This window comes from Eulemur rufifrons, chromosome 25, assembly GCF_041146395.1.
Source record: "Eulemur rufifrons isolate Redbay chromosome 25, OSU_ERuf_1, whole genome shotgun sequence".
In the NCBI taxonomy this organism is placed as follows: Eukaryota; Metazoa; Chordata; class Mammalia; order Primates; family Lemuridae; genus Eulemur; species Eulemur rufifrons.
In genome coordinates, this window is record NC_091007.1 from 2,420,067 (window position 1) to 2,440,704 (window position 20,638).

At 45.6% G+C, this 20,638-nt stretch overlaps 1 protein-coding gene across 1 annotated transcript in view; it reads right to left on the reverse strand.

Moving 5' to 3' along the window:
- Nucleotides 1-20,638, reverse strand: part of SFMBT2 (Scm like with four mbt domains 2) — a 151,314-nt gene that overhangs the window by 104,975 nt on the left and 25,701 nt on the right. The window contains exons 3-4 of the mRNA XM_069458629.1: nucleotides 19,451-19,545; nucleotides 17,174-17,414 (exon numbers count right to left, since the gene is read on the reverse strand). Coding sequence (XP_069314730.1) covers nucleotides 17,174-17,414; nucleotides 19,451-19,545 — 336 coding nt within the window. The remainder of the gene's footprint in view (nucleotides 1-17,173; nucleotides 17,415-19,450; nucleotides 19,546-20,638) is intronic.

Here is a 20,638-nt window from a genome sequence, read left to right on the forward strand (position 1 = left end):
TTGGATGCAATGTTTTTAAAAAGCAAGGTTACTGACAATTAAATGTCCTCTGAGGAATTGTATGAGCCTTTTTGGGGGAGCGAAGGAGGAGCTATGTATGTCAGAGGAATGAGAGGTGACTTCTAAAGTCACCGAGCCCCTTCAAGACCATTCCAAATACACAATCGTCTCCTACAGTTTAATAAACTACTAATTCCAAAAAAAAAATCGTTCTTACATCCTTCATTCCATGGCCAAGTCTACACCTACAGAACAGGCAACAAGTGTGCCCAGCAGTAAATAGCCACAAACACGGAAGTCCGTCCTCCCCTGTCCTCAGACGCGTGGGACATACCATCACACCATTCAGTGTCTTCCATAACCACCATTCACCTTCGTCAATTTCTTCACCGGGACACACACACTAACGGGAATGGAAATCCTATGGGAGCGGAGACTTCGTTTTTTGGTTCAACATTGTATTTCAAGTGCCAAGAATAGTCGCTGACACTATAATAAAATACCGAATCAATCACCACTACTTACTTAGCTGAGCACTCAATTCCTACCGTGTTTAGGGCAAAAATAACGACACTGAACACCTTATCTGTGTTCTCTTCACATCCCCAAATTCCCTCGTTCTTACGTACTTCCAGACTAAAGCCCACGTTCAGGAACTACCAGCCTAATTTTGAGCCACATATCTGACCCCCCACATCAGATAATACACACTATGTAATTTTTCTTTGATCCCTCTGGGCAAAGTAATTGAGTCAACATATTTTAATCAGCAGCCTCGTTTATAATCTGTTGTGTTTTTACTTTCTGTCCGGACACTGGAAGGGTCTCTTTGTCCCCGGTGTTCTAAAATTTTATGATGCTGTGTCTTGGCGATCTCTTTGTACTCACCTTGAACAGGGAAAAACAGAACGAAAAAGAGGGTATCACGCAGGGTGTGAGCAAGACACACTAAGTTTTAAAACGAGCCTTTTAGAACCATTTGTCTCTTGAAAATACTGTGCATGTAGAACATTCATAGCTCTAAAAGTTAACACAAGAGAAAGTGCACATTGTATTCAATCAACAGCAAAGACGGCAAGTTAAAAATCCAAGTGCTGTATCGATGACGGACAATGCATTTCACTCCCAAATGAAGAAAAGTCATTTGGTTTTGTAGTTTAAGATTTTTATGTTTTCCTTGAGATGTTTTCTGAAGATGAAATCCTTATCCTAAAAAAATTTTTATTAGCTAAATGAATTGTGGCAGAGACTAACTGTCCCCAAAAGCATTTCTCTACCCTTCCCTGTTTTAGTAAACGCAGCTTCCCCATCCTGAGGGTTGTTAGCCACAGAGCAGCCCTAGGGCTAGACTAGTCCATTCCCAGTCTCCTTTGTAACCAGGTACTGCCAGGTTTTGAAATCCCAAGTGACCGAGTTCTGCCAAGGGCAGATGAGCTGCTGGTCCCAGACTCCTTCTTCCTCTCTCTTGCTGGGGACACACAGGAGAACCCAGCTTGTACTATGCAGATACAGAAGTTGCAGGAAAGAGCAATGAACTTCTAAATTAATGTGAGCCATGGTATTTCAAGACCTTTTTGGAACAGCACTTGTATCCAAATATATAAACCATGCAACCAAAGCCCTCAAATCAGCCGAAAGTGAAAAACCCTCAGGAAAGGGAAATTTTGGGAAAGAAGAATACAAAGGGGATTCAGGGAAAAAAAAAAGGGGATCATTAAATTTAGAAGACAAAAAAAACTCAAAAATAACCAACTCTCTTTGTTTTTAAAAACGACTCAAAAATCTTCATAATATTTGAACACACAGAATTCATATGTGGGTAGAGTAGATAAAACTCCTTTAAATGCCAAACGGTTTCTTTTGTTAGTAGAAAGATGAGTCAAACTGGGAAACTAGGCAGGCAGGCATCTCAAAAAAATCAAATTCGATCTAAACATACTGCATTTAAATGTTAAAGGACCAGTGCCCCGCTCTGTTAATAGCATTTTTAATAGACTTTTCTTTGCTGGTTGGCTATTTATGTTAACTTCCTCCCTTCATAATGCTTCAAAGAAATCCACCCAAGGACACATAAATATATACATATTACTGGAAAAAACAAAACATTAACAGTAGTTATCTAAAGATCCATGTTCATGGGGGATCTAAAATTAATTTTGATGGGCCAACAAATTGCACATTAGATTGCTTTCTTCATTTCACAGACAAATCTGATTAAATATTACTCCAAATAACACTAAACAAGGCATATAAACCATCCCTTGATCTCTACAGGACAATGAAACATTGAAACAAGACAGGAAGTTTTGGATACATTTTATTTTCTTTGGAGATCTTCAAAGAGTTTCTGTTTGTTTATGTTTGGGGCAAGTTAGCGTGGACTGGGGGAGTTGTTTCGCTTTAGGATGGTCTCAAAAGACATGTGTCACATGCTTTTTCTAAGAAATAAGCTGAACAGAAGCTAACACCTTGATATAACTATCTAGTGTGAAAAAGTTAATTACAGATCATTTTAATGGCTATAACTTGTTCCTATAATCCACAATGGGCTGTTGGGGGTCTCTTATAACCATCGTGTATATGTCATTAAGGGCTTTTTTTTTAATTTACATTGTTTAATCAATTCCACTTAACAGCTCTGTGAGTTCCTAAGAAGTAATCAGAAAAATAATTGTGAAAAACCTTAAAATCATATCTCTCTTCAATTCTTCACTACTTCCCCTGATTAAATCTCTTTAGAAATACAGGTTGGCTACTGCACATTCTTGCTGCATACGCTACAAATATTTTAAAAGACAAACAGCGAGGCGTCTTTTTGTGTCATCTTTCTACCCTCAAAGCTGCTGGGTGTAACCAGATGTGTGCTCATCTCTGGACAGCAGGCAGGTTTTTAAAAAGTGCTTAACATTCATGCTTATTGAGGGAACAGCAACTGCGCTGACACCACGGCTGCCTGCCCGGGCCTGACCGAGAGCTCTCTGGCACATTCGAGTTCTCGTGAATGGCAGGGAGTAGACACGGTCACTTCTGCAGCCTCTGGACCTCAGGGTGTGCAAGTGCTTAGAAGCGGTAAGTACCGCGTCTTCTCACCACCGTGGTCAGGATGAGACACCCTCCAAGGAGACAGCAGTGTGAGACCAAAGGAGCCCAAGACACTGAGATCCTGCAGTCGGTCCCCTTCTCTGACTCTCAATGTTCCGTCGGACTCTGAAGTCTCACAAATCTGTAGTATGAACCTCTCTACTCATCTGTAAATCCCCCCCGGGGAAGCCACATCTCCAAGAGGCCAGAAGGCGATATCACCACCTCACAGGTGTCTCCCGATGTTAACTAAGCCACTCAGACGTCCCTCTGCAGGATGGCTTCACCCGGGCGATCAGCTCAGGGCCCCAGGAGTACCCCACGCCCCCTCCCCCCACCTCATGCCCCCCACGGTGGCGAGGTCGGGTCATGCTTTCATGTTTCCTAGTGAGTCTCCCAGACTCATTCCCAACCCTGTCCTAGATTCTAGATTTTTTCCAAGAGCATCCTCCTGCTGATGGCATCATGTGCACTCTGGCGGGTCCCCATCCCCAGGCCTGGAGCAGGTGACTTGGATGCTCCATCTGGACGCACTGTCCACTTGATGGGACCTTTAACACTTCACCTTAGAAAATCAGAAAATCGATCGCAACAGATACCTGACCTATCACAGAGCTTTTCCTCAACGCCAGCCCCACTCAGCCACCCTTCCACCCTTCCACGCCGGCCTCATCTATCCCCGTGACAGCTCCGGGCACCTGTCCCCCTCCACATCTCAGCACCACTCTGGTTGCTCACCTGCCAAACGCCCTCCCACATGGCTGTGAGCTGACCAGCATAGCGCATTGCATCTCAAAATACAAATATCTTTCATTACCTGTGCACCTGTGGTCAACTCGTCCAGGCTCGCTGTGTTGGCTTAGGGGTCTCCCATGTTTAAGGAGCCAAAATAAAGACTGTTTTATACTTTGGGTGTCATAAAAGAGTTCTACGGTAGCTATAATAATACACGTCAATTCATAGAAGGGCAGCTCTTAACAATCTTCCTTTCCTCCACACTGTGTGCCCCTGAGGTTGGCCTTTGCTGTCGCCACCTACCTGGTAGATATAAAATAAATGTAGAACTTTTTTGAGGACTAAGTCACCTAAATCAATTATTGTTCTTTCCTGTGCAAGAGCTGACACTTCCCTCTGCAGTAAGTGCACGCCCTCCGGACCTGTGTGCGGGGCTACTGGCACCTGCAGTAAACGCCATCCGACTGCTCTCTCTTCCCGGATCCCCCGTCTCCTCCCTGGCCATCCGGCTGTGTGACATCACTTATTTGTGATGCCGGGATGTGTGACTAACAGCTGTCCTCCCCTGCTTCTAACCTGGTGCTTCCAGTATTCCAAACCGAACACGGTCACTGCCGCCGGTGAGTGCGGTGGGATGAGAAAAAGCTCTCCAATAAGTAACACGGGCACACCGGTGCTAATGAGCTTTGTGTGTTGCTGTTGTTGCACAGAGGCTTTGTTCTTTATCCACTTTGCAGCTAATGTGCAAGGCACTACAAGAAATCAAAAGGCGAAATAAAATACCAGCCTGAACCAGAAGAATGAAGGATTGGAAAAAACCACATGTCTTATCACTGCCTACGTTCTTAGCACCGCTCTGAGGAGTTTATACAAATCCCATTTAAGGCACAAAACAATCCCGTGGGGCAGTTCTCATCATCCCGTTTCCACAAGGGAACACCGGAGGTCACAAAAGTTAGAAATGAAATACCGAGTCCAAGTTCGCACATTTAATTAAGTGGTAGCATTAGATCCGAAATACGTGTCTCTGGTGACAGACTGTTCACAGGGCCTTACTTTCATAATCAAATGGATAAGATCACGCATCCATAAACAATTATAACACGAAGCAAAAATAACTGTTTCAAAGGTGGTGTGACCCAAATTCTCCGAGCCCACAGCGGGGAAGAGAAGCAACTGTTTGTCCGTACCCTGCACAGGAGATCAGCGAGGGACAGGCCCGGGGCCTCGGAGCTGTGTTTCTGGGATCCCCCTTTCTGGGGGGAGGCACTTGCTCACTCACACCCCCTTTGTCACGGCCTATCTACAAGGACCATTAGAGCCCCTTACATTAAATTTTTTTTAAAAAGTTACAACGTGATGATGAAGGGTCCCTTCGCACTTGACGGGTTACAGACAGCACTTGCATCTTGCATCACCTTGAGAGCAAAGTCAGGTATCTGTCATTTTAAGGATGAGACTGTAATGCCAAGAGATAAAGTGACTTTTGTCCAAGGTTCCACTGGGTGACAGACAGAGCTGAGCCACTAGCTCGGGCAGGATGACTCACACCGATACTCTCCCACCCGCACGCTCGCCGGAAGAGAACCCTTAATGTACAGAACCAGGGTCTAGAGACGCCCACATTTTATTTCAACACCAGCAGAGAGCAGTGCGCAGGGACCGTTCCATACAGCCGCTGGCAGATGCCCACAGAGTCAGCGCTCGGGTTCCAGGGTCAGGTCAGCCCCTGGCTCTTGTAAATTTGCATGACAGGTGAACGGCCCTCTAAAGCCATTTAGCAGAACTACAGCCTATCTGAAAAACACAAAAGAAAAGAAGTGCCGTCTCAGAAAAGTTCCTACCCAGACAAGAGGAGAGACAATCCCCAGGCTTCCAGAGATCAGAGTGATAGATCAGCTTCCCATGCCTCCTGTCAAGACACAGAGACAGTCAAGAGCAAAGCAGAAATAACCAACAAATGAGTAAGCACACTAGGATTTGCCATATACAACGTCCACCGCCAACAATGGGTTCCTCATCTGAGTACATGCCGTTGGCCAAATGTGCTTCAATATAAAATGCTTAATCATAACCATATCGTATATTCCCACCAAAAGAAAAAACCACTGGACACACAGTACAACCTCAATATCCATAGACTGACATAAAAACATTACCATTTCTATGGCAACAGTGATATGGTAGTACAGTGGACCAAAACAGTAGCTGGTCCCCATGAGAGAATTTTTATCCATCAACCCAAGATCTTTCCACCAGGTCTCGTTTTCCCATTAGCAAAGAACTCACAGAAAGACTTGCAGATATATTTCCAAAGGAATCCAACAATGGAAATAGAAACTCAGCTCAATTATGATAAATTCTTCCAAAGCCCTGAGAATATCTAAACATGCAAATTATAAAAAAAAAAAAAAAAAACAAAACCTTAATGGGTGAAAAAGAAGGGCCGTGGTTGAGTGCCACTTGTGAAAACTGGTTCTTAGACCTTCTTGTTCATACACTCCCCTGTACAAGAATTTTGAAAAACTCCTGTCTCCCCGCCATGCAATTTCAATTTGGCATTCGAAAATTTTTCATTCATTTAAACAGTCACAAAGGGTGAAACTTCCTGTGTTCTACAACCATGACGTTTTGAATAAAACCGCTACTCCACTCCCATAAGTACGCTCAATAGAATGACGTGAGACCCTCCACGCTGCATTTCAAAATACACACGACTAAGTGCCACTTTAACAATCAGTCCGTATAGAGTTCCTTTCTCTCCTTGAACTTACAGAACCATCCCACGTGCCCCAGACTCCTGTCCTAATGTACTATCTTTCTATGTCCAGCAGTCTTACTGCTCACACTACCCTACTTCTCTGCAATTAAAAAAAAAAAAAACAGGCAGTGTCCGATTAAATTTTGTTTTTAATTTTTTTGACCATAAAATAAAAATTTTCTTTTGGCTTAGTTTTGTTTTGCTTTTTGTAGCGTCTCGCTCTTGTCTCCCTGGCTAGAGTGCAGTGGTATTATCATAGCTCACAGCAATCTCAAATTCCTGGGTTCAAGCGATCCTCCTGCCTCAGCCTCCCCAGTAGCTGGGACTACAGGCAAGCACCATAGTGCCCGGCTAATTTTTTCAATTTCAGTAGAGATGAGATCTCGCTCATGCTCCGGTTGGTCTCAAACTCTTGACTTCAAGCAGTCCTCCTGCTTCACCCTCCAGAGTGCTAGGATTACAGCCAGGCATGAGCCACCAAGCACGCCTGGCTTATTTTTTAAAATTATCTTTAGTCCTGATGAAAACACATTAATAACATGACAATGTGTGATGATCAGACATAAAAAGGTAAACTGATGTATCTTAATGCCACGGCCAGGAAGGCTGGTATGAGGTCTTGATACATCAGAGCAAGGCACCAGGGTGACATTCTTCTCAAAGTGGGAGAGGAAACACAGGGACAGAGGAGGAAGAAAAGGACACCACTGGTATAGTCCCAGGCAGATCAATCTCACGGAAGAGACAGAATTTTAGGGTGCAGAACCTGACTCCCTAAGTCCACCCGTGCCCAAGTCACCCTTCGAAAGGCTTCAAGTTCACAGGGGCTCCACTGAAAACCTATAACGGGCTCACCTGTACCTTGTGCAGAGCATGAACACAACCCACACACCATACGTTTGAAGATTTGAAAGTCAGCAATCAAGTGAGCAGGCTTTTAAGTAATGTTCTATCTTCCTACACTGGCAAATACATCTTCATAATGTCAATCAAAAAGTACGTAATAAGCTGTAGCTCACAGATGAGGGGAGCTGGCACAGTGCCAAAGATGACTAAATGTAATTATCATGACATGTGTCTGGATATTCTGTTGATGGGCCAGCAATGTTTAGATGAGTAATCAAATAAAGACTTACATAATTCATAAATGATTATATCTTTATCTACTTTGTCTTCATTTCAGCAAAATCATTAACTACCCAGTTAAAAATCAAGACTTTCACAAAATTCATGTTCTAGTCACGGAAGTCACCTAATGGATTAAAATATATAATCCATTATAATTATTTCATCTACATCATTTTAATATGTTTTATCTAAAAATGTAAATTGGAGAAAATGCAAAGTTCAAAACATTTAGTCATTTTGTTTCCAAAATGCTATTTTCCTTCTAAACATCCTCCTATTCCAAATAGTCTACTATTCTAATATTCTAAATTACCGACTCACATTAATAAGTAAAATACAAATTATAATTAGTGGGCATCAAAAATTTTAATCTAAAATGTAAGTAAAATTAAACATTTTAATCTGTTTTTCAGAATTTAATCTCAGTAAATGTGTTTGTAAAATAGAATTATCCACAATGCTAGCATTCAATGTCCAGCCTGTTGCCAATGTGAAAAATCAACATTGAGCTTCATCCAGGTCATACCTACGGCTATATATATGTGCATGAGAATGCTATGAATTTGAGTTGTAAAATACTTTTGTTTTGCCTTACTTGAACCGTAAAATACTTTTGTTTTGACTTTGTAAAACAAAGCTAAATTTTCTTTACTATTGTAAAATATTCCCGAGCCAATGTATACAACAGCTGCAAATTCTGTACTAATTATTAAGCACCTCTGGAATCAAAGCACACTCAGCACTACTGCAAAGTGATATTTCATTAGGTAAAAAATCTATTATATTTGTGCTCTCTGAGACAAGTGATTTGACGATCAGTTTATCTGGCACTCTGACAATGACGGTGCCACAACCCACAAAATTCACAGCACTCAGACACAGCTGCCTTTGTCCCAGGGGCTTAGGAGATACAAAGAATCATGTCCCTTAAGCCGCAAGGGAGGATGTTTGGTATGAACTGAATACACCTGGCCCAGCGCTGGGCACAGGCACCAGCGGAGAGGCGGCTGATCTTCAATACCCATGTCTGTCTGTGCGTGGGATACACCAAGCTCGGTAAAAGGCAGGGCCCGGGCTGGAAGCCCCTCTCCCGCGAGTGGCAGTGTAGTGCCCACATCAAAGACCCCTGGCATGTTGGTTGTTGCTCAGAGCTGAGGACAGGCCGTACCACAGTTAAGATGCACCCCCTGGAAGAAGCCCAAGGTGACCCACGATGAAGGCACATCAGCGACAGCCTTTTTAAGCACACGTTATAGAACCCTGCACCGGGAACTACATCCACATCAGCGAATCCCGTGTAAGCCATCCCAGCGGGCACACGTACGTGCGGCCAGGGGCTGTGCACACGGACACTGAACTCAGGGAGGGCCTGTCACTTCTCAGGTAGGGAAGGACTCAAGCACGGCCCTGGAATGTCAGCATGGCCCTGGAATGCGACTCAGCAGGGACTAGAACACGGACACAGCCGTAGGGTAGAGGAATGATCCTGGAAGATCAGGATGGCCCTGGAATGCCAGCATGCCCTGGAGTAGAGGCATGGCCCCAAAATGAATCTCAATGGAACACGGCAGGGCCCTGGGACACCTGCCTAGCCCTGGGGCATCTGCCTGGCCCTGGAACATCAAGCCATGACACGAGCCTTAAGAAGCAGCAGCGGGAGACTCAGGCCTGCGTAGGAAGCCAGAGCAGGAAGGGCAGCGGGAGAAGCTCCCAGCCCAGCAGACTCGTGGGCAGCCGGTGCAGAGTGGACGTGGACACAGGGGAGCTGCAGAGGGGACACGGAGGGGGTCAGCCAGGCAGGGCCAGGCTGGAGCAGCCACACGTTCCAGAGCCCGGGCCGTGCCGGGGGCACCCGTCTGCTCAGAGGTGGCGTGGGACTCCCCTTGCAGGCTGCACGCGAGGACGATTCAGGATATTCGCGGGCAGTTAAGGAAATGAAAGAGTTAAGGAGGAAAAGATGCAGACAAGAGGCCTCGGAAACACACAGCGCGGACTCCCCCTCAAATTCCACACGGAACCAAACACATGCTTGACTTAAATTACATATGCTGCGGACTGAGAGGCAGAGGAAATAAATCCATTTCTGACTAGCACGAGAAAGGAAAACCTTCTAGTCACTGCTTTGTGCTCACAGTTTTCACGGAGCGCAGAAAACCCAAATAGCATCTGATACGATTTCCATAACTTTACATAATCTCATGATTTCCATCCGGCAAAGAGGTTCCAGACCGCGGTTCTCCCGTCTATTGGCCACCAAAGAAGACACAGCGGAAACTATTACGGACACTAACCTTCTCAAAATCACAACAAGCTGATTCTGCAACTTTTCTTGGTGATATTTTTCTGATATTTTAAGTCTGACCGTTCTAAAATCTTATTGATATAATTTAATCAATAAGTATTTACCGACCCCCCTGCTATTTTCAAAGCATTGATTTCAGAACTGGGAAGAATCACCCTGAGCTTAAAATCTACAAAGAGCTGCCTGACCTGGGAATAGTGACATTTCCTTCAACTGCAAAATAAGAATATTATCATCCACCTTACAGGCTGTCCTGAGGACAGGATTAAATGCAGTTACCTGGTACCACAGGAGGCACAAAATGAAAATATTTTGGGGGTGCAAGGAACTGTTTTTAATTGCAGAGTTATGACACAAACGTGATAAAATTCAAGATTCATTTATTCACCATGCAAGACAACAATAAAGGGAGTTCATGGTGTATAGCAAGTGTCCAAAAACAAACACAAACACCAAACAGGTATTTCTAGGAAAAAGGACCGCTCATTTTCTACTCGTAAATGGAGTTATTCACCATTACCTCTGTAAAGGTTTTTGATTTATATGAAGATCATTGAAGCTGCCTTCACTTTTTTGGTCTTTGTTCTGTTTTTCCTTTCATGGGCTAAAAAAAAAAAAAAAAAACAGTTTCCTGGTCTTCTGTTCATAGAGCTTATTATTTCAGAGCCCTTTCATAAACTTCCTTCATTGCTCTTCTTTGAATTCTTATATTCAGAACATTTTTGAGCTGACGGAAACCTTGGCGATGACTGGTCTGGTCCCACTTGGGGTGTGGTGAGAGGGGCCCCGAAGCCCAGAACGGTTAGGTGAAACCCTGCGGTCACACGCTCCGAGATGGGACAAGGACGAGACGAGACAAGGACGTCTGTAACCCTCCTGACGCTCGGGTTCAGGCCCACGCAGGCAAGAAGATCCGGACGGCAAATGAATGGTCACCTGAAGAGGTGTCCGATCCAGGTGAAGGCTGCCATGTGGAACACAGATCCAACTGTCCCCGTCTTCTCATTTTTCAAAAGGCGCCCATAATCCACATTTTCAAAAGACATGACTTGCAAATGGTCCGTACTACAATGACTTCAAATTCCTATTTAGATCAAACCATGCAAACACACATACGCACACTCGCTCGCCCTTCTGCGAGCCAAGCCCACATGGGCTACACCACGGTGAATGTCTATGCAGGCACTCCACCTGATCAGACAGAATTCAAAACCAGGTGAATCGGTTTGAAAGGTCCATTGAGTGCCTACAGAGAAAGGGTGACTTTGTTTCCTACCTGAAGATTCCTTCTTTCACATTATCAAAAATGGTTTTGACAACAGGATACTAACTCACTTTTTTTTAATGCATAGCCATGACTTTTGGCTTATTTAGTGCCATACCTGTCAAATATTAATACATGCTACCTTTTCTTATCCCAATGTATTTTGTTCTCTGTACATCAAGCTATCTAGTATTTAACGAGTCTCTCTCTGCTTCCCACTCTGAGCGCCCAGTTAGGATTAATCTTGCTCTTTGAGTTTTTAGCGTACATACTGAATTTTCTTATTAATAAACACATGCAATTCCAGTTACAATGTAAGACCACCAAAGAAAACGTTGTGATTAAGTTTTCTTAATATTACTAAACTATCATTTACATATTAAATATAAATTTTAAACATTTGACAGTCTCATAAAACACAATCAAATTCTACTTCTCAGGGTCCACAGTTAAACAATGTTTACGGCCCGACAAGTCCTCCTGTCTGACCACTGCGCAGTCCCGCGGCCCACCCACCCGCCAGCATCTTTTCCTCTCCCGTCAACCCCAGTAAAAACAGCAATTCCCCACAACAGTCCTAAGAAACCAGGCTTTGAAACTTGGCAGCATCTACCCACCTAACAGAAGGCCATCCTCACACTTTCTCCTAACACTTCATGAATAAACATTCCTTTATTCAAATAAGTTATATATTAACTAACTCCACTAATTTTGATTTAACTTTGAATGGTAAATTGAGTCATTCTGGCAAGACTGCAGAGTTTGCAATTCAAACGACAGAGATTTTAATAACGGGGGAAAATAAAAATTAGCGGTAGGAGTCCTAAGGCACCGTAATTCCAACACTTTTATTGCAACAGTAGAAAGTGCTCATAAATACTCCCCCATTTATAAGCCGCGGGGTTTTATTTGGATGCGCATCACCACACGTATGTACCTACAACCACACGGGAGCATCCTTGCAGGAACTCACGAGACACTGGCTCAAACTCCAGAGCTCCCCGGCTCCAGACATTAAGAGGTAATGTCGCTGCTTCGCAATAAATAACAATGAAACAGTCACTGGATTAAATGATTTCCGTACATTATCACCATAAACAATAATTATTTGGCAGCTGCCCTTTGCGAGCTTTGCATGTGCTTATGAATAAATCAGGCCTTATTGATTTACCAAGCCAAAACGTTGCACATTTTGCTCCGCTAATAAGAGCCATAATCCTCCGCGGCACTTAGTGGTGCTTTCATGTAGTACGTTCCTTAATACTTTTAACATGAAAGATTAGTGCCGATTAGCTCCCGAGCAGGAACGCCGCTCTCTGAACGGCCAATCGGCCGCTGAGCCCGGGTCTCTCTAAACACGTCCTTGTTGACGGAGTTCTCTGCTGGTGGGAGCCACGTCCTAATGACATATCCTGGAGCTCCTCCCTTCCTTGGGACATTGAACGGAATAAGGATGGCCCACATTAATCCGCAGCTTAAATTAACTATAAATCGCAAGGCAGGAAAATACAGAACCGTAAACAGTTCTATGTGCATTGTAAAGCTATTGTCTGAAATAATGAAATCGCTTGTTTTCAATGCAGTGACTTCAGAAGAGAGGAGATTGCTTTGGACAATCCCAAAACATCCTGAAAGATCTGGAGCTCCACGAGCTAAGTCTGACAAGGGGAGGCATCCTCTTCCTCCTCCCAGGAAACAACGGGCAGAATTCCCAAACACTCCCCGGCTGCCATCCACAGCCCAGACTCCACTCGGTCAAGGACAGAACACTCCTGGTTCTCTGGGGTCCGGCTGGGAACAGCCGTCTACACTTCTTCATGGAGGGAAATCCCACCCAGGCACTCACGACAACTTCCTAACCTAGTGAATGTGGCCCCCAATCCATCGTCCCCAACAGTAATTCAGACACTTCACTTCTGTGTTAGGACAGATTCCTGGGCTAGACTTCTACCGACCCTAATTCCAAGCGTTAAGTAGGACGACTAGCACCCACACCTTTCTACCTTTCTTCCTTCACTGGGAGCACAAACCAAGGCATTTCAGACTGGAAAGCTCTTTGGTGATTATACACTGCAATCCCCTCCTTCAAAAGATGGATCGCTGAGGTCGGACTCTCCCACGGACTTGTGCTAACAGCACAGGCAGGATAAGAACCCAGACCTCTGGCTCCGACCTCAGGCCCCTCCCTTGACACTTCCCTGCCTCCCGGGATCAGTAAGGAAATCTCTCTCCCACCTTGGAGCCACCCAAACAGCAACGTCATGCACCGTGGATTGCTGTGACTCCTGCTAATATTCCACGACGCCTTTCAAGTTGAACCACAACAAAGATCGACCAGGCCTAGCTGCAGAATTTACAATGATATTAGCTCTCTAAGACAGAAAACAACACGAACAAGAATCCTTGCTCAAAAAATAGATCCTGCTATTCCCTCTGGAACAACTGCTGCCTCTGGTTACAAAGCAATAATTATTCCGCCCTACAGCAATCAATAAAACCTCTTGCCCCATGAACCTGCTATTTCCTGACTTTGTTCTCTGCACTAAAGATTTCCAAGTTATATTGATTTACCTACTAAATTTTTTTTTTAAGTTTAAAAAAAAAAAATCATTGAAGAAATCCTCAAATTAGCATAACTTGTGACTGCTGGAACAGACGTTCAATCTTTCAGTTACATTCACGGTTTCCCTTTTTCCAGGGTTTTCCCGTTTTTCACTCTGAACTTGTCATTGTAAGTGCGGGGCTGTGTCTCGTCTAATAGCACAGAGTCAGTGGGGTACAAATGGGACGGTGTTTCTGAAGCTGTGACGGCTGCCACGTGTCCCTTCCAAGTGAGAAGGAAGAATTGATTACTACACTCTGCCCTCTCTCTCAAGCAACGGCATGAATTTTTACCAATGAACCCATTAGCTCTCAGAGTGTTAAGACTCAGTACCCCGGAACTTCTCTCTAAAACTATTCACTAGAGAAGCTATTAAGAAGTGAAACCACCCTGCATCCTCTCCAAGGGCATTTGGGGACTCGCGTGACAAACCTTAAGAGGGAGTCATGAAGGTGATGATGAAAACATCAGCCCGACTCTCCCACCCCTGCCCCCTCACCCCCCGCGCTTCCCCTCTGGACTCCCCCCACCTCCGTGCCCCCTGGAATGGACACGCATGTGTCTGTCCCCTCCTGAGAGTGTGGGGGTGTGTCCGAATGGCGTCTGTGTGCAGAGTGGGGGGACTGGGAGAAGGTCTCCAATGCTCCAACCAGAACTGGTATTTTCCCAATATTCCATCAGTACAGTTCACCCATAGAGGCTGATTTATGACAAATGAGAAATCACAAGAAAATTAAATCATCAAATGTGACATCACATCTTCTCACCCCAGTGGTGGTTTCAATTCAAAGGCAGATCTAAAAATGTCACTTTGGACCCACGTGGGCTGGGGCCGGGGCTGAGTGATGCAGGCGTTCCCAAAAGCATTATAGGGCACTGTTTAGGCCAAAACATGCCTCCTTCCCCTCCGATCTGCTTATGCATGACTGGAATGAGAACCAAAAGTAGAGCCTGATCCATCAACAGCCAATCTCAAGTGCTCACCTGGAAAGTGTCCTTCAGTAGAGGGGTCAGACACGGAGGCTCCACTTGCAGATGGGAGACACAGGTCGAACCCAAACGCAAGGGAGGCAGGTTAAGGAGAGCGCCGGCAGCTCCTGCCCTGCTACCAGCTGCGATGCTTTTCCTTACCACTTCCGACTACTACGTAAGCAGGATTTCAGCCTCCTTCAGTGAGGGCATCTCTCAGCTGGGGACCCAGTGAATCTTCGCTGCAAAGTCCTCAGGCACAGGCAGTACGTGCTGGCACTGGGTTCCCGGGGGACTGAGCTCACACCAAGGGCTGTCCAGGTGGGTAGAACGTACTGTCCAAAGAACCACACGTTTGGAAGTACGACTGCGTCTAAACGTCCACCAGCCGACGCATGGAGAAACAAGATGCGGTTGACCCGTGCGACGGACTATTATTCAGCCTTGAAAAGGAAGGACATTCTGACACGTGCCACCACAGGGGTGAGACTTGAGGACACCATGCTCAGTAAAATAAGCCAAACACACATATGATAGAATTCCATGCATGTCAAATGCCCAGAATAGGAACATCTGCAGAAGCAGAAAGTCGATTAGTGATGGCCAGGGGTTGTGGCGGACGGGGAGATTGGGGAGTGACTTTGGGAGCAATCCAAAAATGTTCTGCAATTAGATGGTGATAACAGTTGCATGACCTTGGGAACATACTGAAAATCAATGAACTGTAGACCTTAACGTGACGAATTTTATGGCATGTGACTTATATCTCAAAAGGAAAAGCACAACAGCAACTGTGATGGGCACAAAGTGCCCAGGCGTCCGTGTGGCACAGACAGGGTTCGACCTCACATGCGGGCACAGACGGCGTCAGCATCGACCTCAGTGCAGAGGAAGAGACAGAGACGCTGGCAGCTGGAGGAGGAGGACAGAGAGGGGAGGAAGAAGCTTCCCGGCACAGGAGAGAGCAGGTGCAAAGACCCAAAGCGGGAAGGAAGGAACGAAGGCAGACCCGTTTTCTCCTTCTTCTGAGACAATCCAGGGTCAAGATGTCAGCCGCGGCCAAGGCAACGAACTCAATCCTGACAAATGTCACATAAATGCAACTCTTAAACTCCAGCCATGGTTTACGGCCCCCTCCTTAGCAGGCGATCAATTATGCACAACGAAGGGTAATAAAAAACCACCGACCATTCCCGCCAACCAGAAAAACAATGTATCATAACCTACGAAGAAGATGCTAAAACTCAGATACTCGGAAAGCTCAGGCCACTGCTACCATCACGGACAAAATAAACCTCAGGATTTTACCTCCAAAAGTCTACACATCACTTCGAAATAAAAACAGGCCGCTGAGAAGATGTGGCACGTGCTTGTAAGGTAGCACCGACAGCCTGCAAGTTACCTTTGTTGCCATTGTCACATCATGAAACACAGAGCACAGGGTGTGGAGATTCAAATATTTGGCTGAACTCGGTTTTCTCACTTATGGATTTGGAGGCGTTTCTTTAATGAATTTATTATAATATGCAACCCACTCTTTCCCAGCAGGGTCTCCCGACCTCAGTACTATGTCCAGTTGAGCCCACAATTCGTAGCTATCCGGCTGTCCTGTGCATCGGGGCGGGTCTAGCAGCATAGCATCCCTGGCCTGTTCTGACTAAATGTCAGTAGCAACTCCCTCCCCACATTCCCCCAACCAGAAATGCTTCCAGACATTGCCAGATGTCCCCTTTGCAGGGGAGAAACTGCCCCCTTCCAGAGTCCCAGCTTTGTGGCAACTAAATGGATCTTATCTGTGAGCTTGTGATCATTCCCTCGAGAGTGACATCATCTGTCTTCATCTGTCTGGTTTTCTAAATGCTTCACACCCTGACAGCCTCCCCACGACAAGACAGACCAAGACTTATTAGAGAAGCCTGCTGAAGATGCTGTCTAGTCCTGTTTGAAATGTCAACTCACTAGAGCAGAAAAAATGCAAGATAATCAACCGCCAAAGAGAAAACAAGACCTCGATTCCTGGTATTATCCCATCAGCCTTCCTTTCCTACCCTCTGACGGCAATTAGAGGATGAGGCTCAAACACTTTCATTTCCCAAAGGCACGGCTGGCTCAACCGCCAGAGCCAGCTCTGACATCTCAAAACTCATCCTCTCCTCGCTCACCCCGGCACCCTCCAGCTAACAAGGCCCAAGAGACGATGTTCAAAGTGCTGCAAGACCTTCGTGCTTGATCCCTTGGGGATGCTCTACCAGGTTCTCTCTGCCCCCTACAGCAACCACAGGCATCAAGGACGATCGCTTGCAAATCAAGGCCTTCGAAACAGGGGCTCACCGTCCGGCGGCATTAAGACCTTGTTGTTTTGCGTGCACCATCCCACGGGGTGCAAATCCGCTATGACCACGTCACACCAGAAGTCGGCCCTGCGGTCCTCCCCGTAGCCGCAGTAGCGCAGCAGCAGCAGCTGCCCGCACGTGGTGATGATGGTGGCCACCCAGTACGTGTCCGGGTTGCTCTTGTTCGCCACCTCCAACTTCATCCCCGGCTGGAAGTTGCTTTGAATGCTGATTTCGACCTTCAGGAGTCAGAAACACAGAAAAGCCGTTATTAGCCACATGCATCCAGGAGATCACAAGAACTACTATAAACACAGCACCTTAAACCAATAAATACTTCTGTTGCCCTGGAACAGGCATATATTTGTCTGAGTGAAATATAATGCAAGCCACAAATGTCATGCTGAATTTCCTAGTAACTACATTAAGGGGGAAGGGGAAAAAAAGCAAGATATAATAGATAAAATTAATTTTAACCATATATTGTATTTAACCCAATATATCCAAAATTGTATCGCCTCAACATGTAATCAATACTAAAAACATCAATGAAATATCTGACATTCTTGTTTTCCCACAAAGCCTCCAAAACCTGGTGTGTATTCTACATTTGGAGCACGTCTCACTCCAGACTACGTACTTTACAAGTGCTCAATAGATCCATGCGGTCATGGCTACTTCAGGAACAGCACAGCCCTAGAAAATGGATTTTTTTTTTAAATTAAGGGTTATAATCTGTTGCTATTTATCAGCCGTCAGCCCCCCAAAAAGCTTTCTACTTTTTCATAATATTCCAGAGCTGACATGTCCTGCTGTCCATAAGCAGCCGTTGCTTAAAGGAGATGCTGGAATTATAAGTTGCATTTCCCTGGGTCCAATGCTGCTTTTCCTTTAAACCTGGCACACAGGCCTGGGGACGTTCTGTGTCCTGTGGGACAACCTCCAGGACACTCCACTGTGGCTTAAAGGGAGGCAGGAGAATTGATTGCATCAAAGAAAGCAGGGAGTGGCCCCAGATAGAGAGAAACTGGTGCAGAAAGGAAGGAACAAGTTGTTCTCAACTGCCCAAGGAAACGACCAAATCATCCCAGCATCTTAAGCCTGTAAATGCTACAATGGCTTTTGCAGGACCACACAGCCACGCTGTAGGCTAGGAAAGCGTTGGTGCTGCTACGTTTTAATATTTAGCTCTTGGTTTTACTGAACAGCCACATTCCTAACACACTGGCCGTTACAGCATAAGTAGACAGAAAGAAAGGGGAAAGCCACCTGCCTTCACAAGGTCATGCAAATTTAAATGAAATCTTAAATTCCCTTTCAAAAGAACACTGCACCTCCAAAAAGAATAAAATGTTTTATTAAGATAAGGAATCAAGCCGGACGCAGTGGCTCATGCCTGTAACCCCAGCCATGCGGGAGGTGGAAGGATTGCTTGAGCTCAGGAGTTCAAGGCCAGGCTGGCCAACATAGCCAGACCCTGCCTCAGAAGAAAAAAATAAATAAAAATAAGAAATCAAAGTTCTGGCTTCTTCATTCAGCCAAGGAGCCAAGAGGAAGAAGAGGATAAGAAAGTGCTCCAATGTGCTTATGATATTCAGGCTAAATCTCTGCACCCTGGGCAGCCCAGTGCAAAGATGTGTCTCGGAGTCAAATCTCCATTTCCATTAAAACAATACTGACACCTAAGAACTTGGGTCCTGGAAATTGAGTCTTTTCCTTACTAATGACATATTACCAATATCTCACACCTAAGCAAAAGTCTGATACAAACTGAATTTTTTTTTTTTCCCCTAGGACTTGCCCTCTGCTGGGCATACTATTCACATTGTTTGCAAAGAACAATATTGACGGCATCTTTTTTTTGACTGGGTCCAAATGCTCTCAGCATATTTAATGGTTATTTCCTCCGCTATGACTCACCTGCCCACAAACGGCTATAAAACTTTTATGCGTCCTTTCAAAATAAAAATATCAATTCAAAATAAAAATATATAGCCATTACACCTACAAAGAAGACATTACACATTCTACCTACTTGCCTAGTTCGTTAGCTTTTTATTTGTTCGAATCAATCTTACCTGTGGCTCATTTTCCCTGCAGCTGTCTGTGAAAACCCAACTAACTTCCACGGACCGTCCCTTTTTATTCCATGCAATCTGGGCAGAATTTCCCTCTTCCCACCGCCTTTCTTCCCATCGGTTCTCTGGCTTCTCCCTGGAGAATCCCCTCCCTCCCACCCCAGATGCGGGTCGCAGGGAGGAGCCGCTTCACGTACGTGTTTGAAGGACGTGTGGGGCGCAGCGCTGGCGCCCGTTTCTTCCAAATACTCTCCCCAGTTGAAGCCGATTTCCTCCAAGCTGGAACCTTCCTCTGTGGGAAAACGAAAGGAGAATATCACCGCTGGAGCGAAGGCGGGAAAGGGACTGGCCTTCACCTGAGACCAGAAAACCCTCGCGTGCGGGAGGTTAAGCTAATTCCACGGGTGAGGAGGGCACCCCCGAATTCCTCTCCCAGCTTCACGTGGCTGCGTTCAGAGACGTTGACTAAAGAAAGGCCAACACCGGGGAAATTCTGCTTTGACGACCCTGACAAAATTAACAGTAACATTCAGTGCTCTCGGGTAAAGGACACGAGGCTGGTTTCAAGGTACGTCTGCTGCATGACCGTGTGTTAGCGTGAAATGCGCCACGGAGGACGCCCCAGGCTGCGGGAAACCATCGGGCACCGAGTACGCATCCTGTGTACGGAGAACCAGCTCTGTCTGTCCACGGCTTCATCCTGTAGCTGGAGATTATAAAGTAATACACCAGGTTGTGGATGCCACAAGGAACTTTGCAAAGCACTGACTCTGATGTCATTTTAAGAAAAAAACAAACGAGGCCCAGAAGGACTCTGGCAAGTTAGGGACAGAAACAGACACCTGCCAGGCACGCCTCCCCCGACTCCAGGATCCCCGACTCTCGCCTGCTGCGGAGATGGAGCTCTCGGCCGGACGCAGCAGCACCCACCAACAGACGTGTGCCCCTCCCATCCCACGGAACAAAGAGAAGGACAATCAGATGCACACCCGGGCTCTTAAAATGCTAACCATTTGAAATTTGCACAGACCAGGCAATTCCCAAAACCTTTAAGGCTGTACGTAAGATGTAATTTGTATAACTGAAAAGCACCAAATAACACATTTGCAGGGACAGGTAGCATACATATGAAGTCGTGGTTTCAAATGGAAAGAAATAGTAAGGTGTACACGGTATTTGAACCTATTTGCAAGGCTGCCATAAGGAACCAACGTACAACCGGAGGAGCTGTCCAAACAGGCAAACGAGAGCTTGGAAAATCTGGGTTCCCTTCTCCTGCAACAAGGCCCAATGGATGCTGAGGTCCAACCTGTGTATGTTCTATAAGCAGGAGCCTACTTCACCGGCCAGGTGTAAATGCTGCTTTCAGCCATGCAGTTAGTGCA